Source organism: Amblyomma maculatum, chromosome 11, assembly GCF_055883805.1.
Source record: "Amblyomma maculatum isolate TAMU_Amacu chromosome 11, ASM5588380v1, whole genome shotgun sequence".
Taxonomy (NCBI): domain Eukaryota; kingdom Metazoa; phylum Arthropoda; class Arachnida; order Ixodida; family Ixodidae; genus Amblyomma; species Amblyomma maculatum.
In genome coordinates, this window is record NC_139354.1 from 65,968,260 (window position 1) to 65,975,486 (window position 7,227).

Genomic DNA, 7,227 nt, shown 5'->3' on the forward strand with positions numbered 1-7,227 from the left:
ATGAACCTATTAAACTGCACAATGAATCGCGCTTGGGAACAACACTTCGAATGTTAGCAAGCAGAAATGATAAAGGGTGACGATTCGGCGAACGGGGTTCACAATTTAGTTTTAATGGTGGCTACAAACTGTCCTCAACGACATGGTTAGAAACATGGTCGAAATGGTACGTTTTTTCACTTGTGACAAGCTTTTCATTTCGCAACTTGTATTTCAGTTTTCGAGCCTTTCCAAATTCGATGAGGTGTTTCTGGGCAAGGCGCGTGCTGGGAGATAGATCTTGAGCAACCGCATATCCTGTGTCTGAATTTCCGAGCGGAACACAGGACTTGCTCTTTGTCTTTAAAGTGAGCAAATCTCACAATTATAGGTCTGCACCTACCAGTTTGGAAAGTCCCGAGGCGATGTGCACACTCAATGTCGTGTGGCTCTAACTGGATGTCTAAATACTGATTAATGTGTGCAATGATGATATTTTCAGAATCTGACCATGTTTCTTTATCTTTATCTTCAAGGCTGTAGAAAACAAGGTTGTTTCGTCTGGACCGATTTTCTGCATCATTTAAACGGGCAGACAGAGCATTTATCTGCGCCGTGTTCTCAGTGCTGATTCCATGCAGTTCTTTCAATTCAATCTGCATGTCATCAATACCAACACATGCTGTCTCAATTTTATCTAGTCACGCCTTAATCTCGCAAAACGTTTTATCATGATCAACTAGTTTTATTTCAATCTACTTCAGCTGCGCTAGCATTGCTGTCTGCCCAGTTTGAATTTCCTTCAAAGCATCAAGAATGTCATTGTTAGGGCCGGGGTTAGATTCTATATCACCAGCTACCATAAGAAGTTTTAACAACATATGCGCACAGTCATACATGATGGACCGGAAACGCCGTGGGCTCGGCAGCACCAAGAGTGCACGGTAGCTACTTGGCTTAGCGTAAAGGCAATAAGGTTTCATTACCTGCACCAAGAAGCGTAGAACGTTAGCACGGGCCATCGCTGGCGTGCTGCCGAGCCCACTGAAGGGCGCGCCGCTCCGAGCTGTCTTTTTAGAACAAGTCCACGCATGCGCAGGATGTACAGGGGCGGTTCCGGCGTTCAGGCGGCTCAGGGAAAGCCATGATGCTTGAAGATATGGTCCGTGGCCGTGTAGAAATTGCGCGGACCGGGATGCGTTGTCGATGGGCTGGCCATTCGTAGCCGAGAAAGGCTCAACCGTGTGAAGTCCGGAAAGCAGGAGTGTTGCGTCTGGACTGGAGTTGACGGCGGATGCTAGGCACGGGACCCGGGGGCTTGAACACTCCAGCAGCTACGAGCTCGAGAGTCCGAGGAACTGCATCAAGAAGCTTAGAACGTTAGCACGGGCCATCGCTGACGTGCTGCATCGCGGAATACGCACGGTCACAGTGCATGCTAAAATACGTATGCTAAGCGCATACTAGTCCTTATTAATAGTACATTCTACGCATCAAATATTGCTGAAGGAAAGATGACATTTATCTTACGCAGCAGGTGGATAATGGGTGGCAGGGAAGGGTCACGATTCTTCACGGCACGGATGCGGAGAAGTTCTAAAATGGACAACCTTTAATCGTCAGCAGTATGGTCATTCGTTTGGGAAGGATCAACGAGATGGCGCCAAAAGAGTTCAGTGTCTACGTAACCGGCTTGGTAGGCAGACAAAGGTAATGTGTATTCTTGCAAACTTAAGTTCTTGCTATCAGCGCCGGTAGGTGCTTTTTCACTCGTCAGAAGGCTTCTTAAACAAACAAGCGAAAATTTTTGTAATCGTCCGAGCGACTGCAGCCATTTACAATTTGTAAATGACTAGATTCATTCGGAGGGAAATAGCAGATGGACGGCATAAAAGATTACGCAAGAATGTACATGCTGGTATTCAACAAGAATGGTCCCAATACCTTAGCCCTTGACATCGGTTCAGTTTCATAGGTACAGAACGTTTAAAATGGGAAAACGTACATATGATACCTAGATTACGTTTGAGTAATCTGTTCAGGATTCGAAACCTGCCTCATCTGTGTTTCCGTCATTTCCGTCTTGTGCCATGCTATAATGCAGTTGAATGCTAAGAAACGCAGAGTCGGCAACTGCAGATAAAGGTCTTTGTCTACTTGGTTATTACCATTGCAACCAAGCCTGACCCTTCTAGAGTTCGCGCCACGCATCGTTAGCCAGTGCCTCGACCAAGCTCTAATGGGGCATTTGCGTCCAGAAAGAGCCACACTGCAGTCAGTAACACCTCCAAAACACCACCGCAAACACTAATATATTGGTTCGAAATTCAACCTATTTGTCGTTCGACGCGCCGCGCATAACATTGTTGTCGTTTGCTTCTTCCCCGCTACATTTCAATTTAGGGCAGAAGTATATCATGCAGCTTGGGATCCAAAAGGGTGTGGTTTTGTCCTGTTTAAATATAATTTTAATTGTTTCGCAAACTGTTTTGCATCTTCTGGAGGGATTGCTAATGTTGTATGGCTGTCGCTGCCATAACACGGCTGAATTCAAAGCCCCGACCAGATGACATTCCTACTCGGCGATTTCAGATGGTCATCAGAGACCACACAACCAATCAAGTACTCAGACCTCTGCATTTCCTCTGGCGATAGATATGTTTTGCAGTACGTGCCGGTGCAGCAACGACATTTAGTTGTCTGAAGTGTAAGGTAACGCGAAGGTCGGACTTGGGGAATCAGGCTTTATTGCAGACCTGAAGCCTTGGTCGCACACTGCAGCCAAACACACTCCGCGATGACGATGGGTATCTACAAGAGGGAGCAGGATGAAGATGAAGCAGCACTACGGTGGCTGCAGCACGTTCAGCCGTGTGGAAGAAGAAGCGCCACACAGTGCTCACAGAAGGATGGCAATCTGCCGATATGATGAGTCCTTCCGTAGTGCGGGAATTTATGCGAGATGTTCGGTGTTTTAGGGATGCGCAACCTCTTTTCACAGGTCGAAAATATTAAGCAGAGACACAAGAACCTCTCGGAATTGATTATTGTCTAATACAGGCGCAGGACTCTGCCAGCCCATGGACTGTTCTGACGAGATCTAGGCCGCTCGCTGTTTGTATGGTAGTGTGCTCCAGTGTTTCAGTTCATCATGCGCGAGGAGTGAAAACTCTATACAGGATTTCTTGTACAGAGATGCTAAAACTGTTTAATAAGGGCTCTCCTAAATAGAGACCAAAAATATGTTCAAACTGAACCTTGACATCTCAGATTTCAATGTGAGCATAGAGTCTTCGATGACAAGAAAAAAGGTTTTCAGATATATCATAGTATCTTCAGAAGTGATGACAAACAAAGGTGGCTTAAAAGAAAATTTAAATCATTTGCTTATGGCAAGCTAGAACCAGATCCTTTAACCGGCTCAAACATTTCATGCTGTGCTATTTCACTAGTACTGCTCTGTGTGTCTTTTCTCGTCCCTGTCCGGTCGCTGCGCTATTTTTGTTTAAAATGTGTTACCACCAAGTCCAAACTGCCACCTTACTAGGTTAATTTCAACTTACGAGGCAAATGAGGGTCTTTTTGCGAACAGTGGCGAAAATAATGAGATTCTCAATTCACTAGTAGAAACTACGCATTACAGGAGCAGTTTGCTTCAAGTCATCGGTAAATTACCAAAACTTCGTATATGAAATTGCTACAAAGCTTCAATCATGTCATCTGCCTCAACGTGTTTAAATTGTTTGTTTGTCCCAAGTGTTATTGCGTTTCCCACAACAAAAAAGGAAGGTGTGGGGAACGCAATATGCGCCGGTTCCGGATAACGTCTACCATCAAAGTTCTCAGACAGCATGCGCGTAGCCTTCACAAAAATGCTTGTTGTAAACTGCTGTCGTGCAGCTGATTTCAAAGAAGTTGAAAAATATAGACTAATACTCTTTTGTGCTCATAGATACCCGATATTCTTAGCGATCAGTGATTTTTTTCGGAGCTATTGCTATTAAAGAGGCTGCAAACTTACTGTAGTGTACACCTCTTGACGCAAGTGTGGACATCTTTAAACATCTCCATCTGCATGCGCCAAATGTATATTAATTCCAACTGTCTTATTTCCAGAGGGTTCCACTGATTCATACAAGGTTATGTACGCTAACCCACAAACCGGCTGCTTCATTCTAGCTTATTCTGGCCTGCCTGGTAGCAGAGGTAGGTTTAACAACAATTATAATGAGAATATATCACCCAGGAACTTCTTTTTTATGCTCCAGAATGTCTTATATAGACCGAAATCGCCCTAATGAACAGAGCTGTAGGGCAGCGCCCGAGGATAATCACTTGCAGGTGCGCGTAACTGCACGGCGCCGCCACCCGCCTGTCTGCTTCTGGTATTGTAGAAGCGGTCCCCCTTCTACAGGCGTGCCGCGGGTGGGGAGAGCCGACCGGACCGTCGCGCCGGATTTGCGGGACCGTTTTAGCCCGAAGGTCATTCATGGGAACATGCGTAGCGGAGCGTGCTGCCGGGTGCTCGCATGTATGGCACCCTTCGTACTGGTAGCGAGCACCCAAATGACCCTTCGGCCCTTTTTTTTTACACTGCGACTTTGAGCAGTGCGAAAGGAAGTTTATCCTGTCTGCAGATGCGACAAAAGAGCACCCGAAGAAGCATCCAGGAGTTGACTCGGGTATTGTGCTCAGAGCGGGCAAGCCAGAAGCTCCCCTTTAATCCGGCGCCAAGCCTGCAGAATGGCGGCTGGTTGATCTTTCCCTTTCCATGTCGTTGCTCGTAGTGGTAAACACGGGTGGCGCAGGGCAATGCACTGTGGAAAGGATTCAGCCAGCAGCGGCAGCGTGGATTGGGCGGCGGTGTGCGGGAGACAAGTGGGAAGAAAGTCTCCCGAGAGGAGAGGGTTCGACACCCTCACTGGGGAAAGAGCTGTGCTTTTTTTGTTGTAATTTGTATTGCTAGTGGGGCCCTGCGTTAAAAGCTAAGGCCAACCAATGGGACTGTGCCCATCTAGCATTTTTCCTTATTCGACAGTTGATGTGCGGGGCTGGCCTCTGAAAATGACCGCGCCTATTTCTTTGTTTTGTGAAGTTGTAAAATAAGACGTGATCCAAGAGAGTTCAGTCCAGTCTGAGCTGGGGCTCCATGCGTAGGCATGTAACGCGGCTGTTCTGCTTAGGCTCTAAACAGTTAGGTCGAAGAGTAAAGTAGCGCAGAGTGTTGTTTTTGTAAATTCATTTCATGTTCCAGTTTTACTCTGTATATATATATGTCATGCTGTAAATACATGCTCTACCATCATCACCTTCAAGTACGCCTCCTGGTCTTCTCTACGCCGAGCTACATAACGGGAAGGGTTTAAAGAAGCTTCCGAAAAGGAACGAACGACATAAATTATACTGGAACTATTTTCGTTTTTTTTAATTTATTAGCTTTAATTTACATGCCTGTTAACATTGAGAGTACTGTAATAGAACAGGGACTCAGAGCAAAACGCTGTCTTGAGAATGCAAAAAAGATACGTCGTTGCGTGTTTATTCAGTAGGTACTGTTCACTTGAAAAACGCTTATACTAGATGTTTCGCCGAATATTTAAATACCTTTGAATCGATGCCACAGAAACGTTTAAACTATTTTTCCTATGTGGCGTGCATATTATGTCGAACCGAAAATCTCAACACAGATAATAAAAAGCAGGCTATAAATTGATGTTTCTCACAACCGCAACTTGACAGCTTAACGCCAGTCGGTGATGTCGGTTTATTACTATTTATTGAAGAAAATAAGTTAGTGTACAATAAAAGCGTCGCCAAAGCACTAGGCTAACGTATTTTCTCTGTATCTACCTAACTCCTCTGCGGAAGGAAATTCCGTCATCTCATATTTGCAAATATTCGTGCTTTTTTAACTGGGCGCTTCGCTTATGCTGTGATCTTGAAGTCGCTTGAGGTCATCTGTCTCAGCAACAATTTGTATGACATCATATGCATCTATGGAATCCGCGATTTACGCTTAAGCCAGGGATTTCGGCGTGCCGCCGTCACAGTACCTCAATATGGGTGGGATGTCGTGCTGGCAATGTAAATGCTATGATGATGCAAGTGGTAAGTGGAGTATAATGGAAATAAATCCAAGATCTCCAATACTTCATACACTATTGCCCCTGCACAATGTTTTGACGTTGCTTCCCTGCAAGATTTTAATCCTGCCTACATAATAAAGTGCAGTGATATTTCCCTTCAAATTGAAGAAAATTTCACCATTTATTGAAAATACTGCCGAACGTCATGAGGTTGGTGTTTTGATTTGGTTCTGGGTACAGTCGGGCAATCGCCTGATTTTTTTGTCTGAAAACAGGATGCCGGCTTCTACAGACAAGCAGCACTGTGAATAGAGGAATTCCGCCGGAATGCGACCAAATCTACACACAAAACTGCCAAGTAGACCACTTAAAAATATATTATCCCATTTGCGGGATGCGGCTTCCGCACATCGTGCACAGGAGCTGAACTGTGCGAAGCTGTATTTACCTTGAGAAGAAAAATATCTGCACAAAATAAAATCAGGCATGAAACGTGAAAATGTTTGTGAGTGGTGGTTAAATTATTAACCGACTTCTCTCCTTCTACAACACGTATTCGTGAGTAATCACTTTGTCACTGACAATCTTGCCGGCGCTTTCTGATTCTAGTAATATACGGGCTTTTAAAGTGATCTTTACTCAACGTAGGAAAGTTTTACACCCTGGCAGGACGTTTGCATGTATATATGTTCCCTGTAACGTTTGGCAAGTAATGTACTATTGTCCTGGACTGCATGCCAACATTGTTATTCCAATCGTCGGTCATTCCTATCGGTCATTGTTATTCCTATCTACACTTTAACGCGAACAGAGAACACATGGAGCGGAATCGTGCCAGACTGTTCCTTATTTCGAATAACTTAAGAGATCATGTTACGAATATTTTTAGGTTTTTACGGGTTATTGTTTTGAATGTCCGCACAGGCAGAAAAAAGCGGGAGTTTCAATGCAAAACGTGACTACTATATTCCGCGAGTGGCGAAAGGGAGCCCCAGCTTGCAGGCGGCCATGACTAAAGTGTTCAACACTCGATCTGTCTCGAACGGTGAGATGCCGTCAGAGACTATGTCGTGCATATCTTTTGGCTGCCTTCACTCTAAATGACGTTCTGCGTCCTTTACAGGCTAACTTCGCTCTCCTCCTTATTTGACGATGCATTGAA

General features: G+C 45.0%; 1 protein-coding gene and 1 pseudogene across 1 annotated transcript in view; one reads left to right on the forward strand and one right to left on the reverse strand.

Moving 5' to 3' along the window:
• Window positions 1-6,565, forward strand: part of LOC146174008 (uncharacterized) — a 39,250-nt gene extending 32,685 nt beyond the window's left edge. The window contains exons 4-5 of the mRNA XM_084583913.1: window positions 4,096-4,185; window positions 6,341-6,565. Of these exons, the coding sequence (XP_084440039.1) occupies window positions 4,096-4,185; window positions 6,341-6,492 (242 nt within the window). The 3' untranslated portion in view covers window positions 6,493-6,565. The remainder of the gene's footprint in view (window positions 1-4,095; window positions 4,186-6,340) is intronic.
• Window positions 734-1,373, reverse strand: LOC146174009 (uncharacterized; annotated as a pseudogene).
• Window positions 6,566-7,227: the final 662 nt, after the last annotated feature.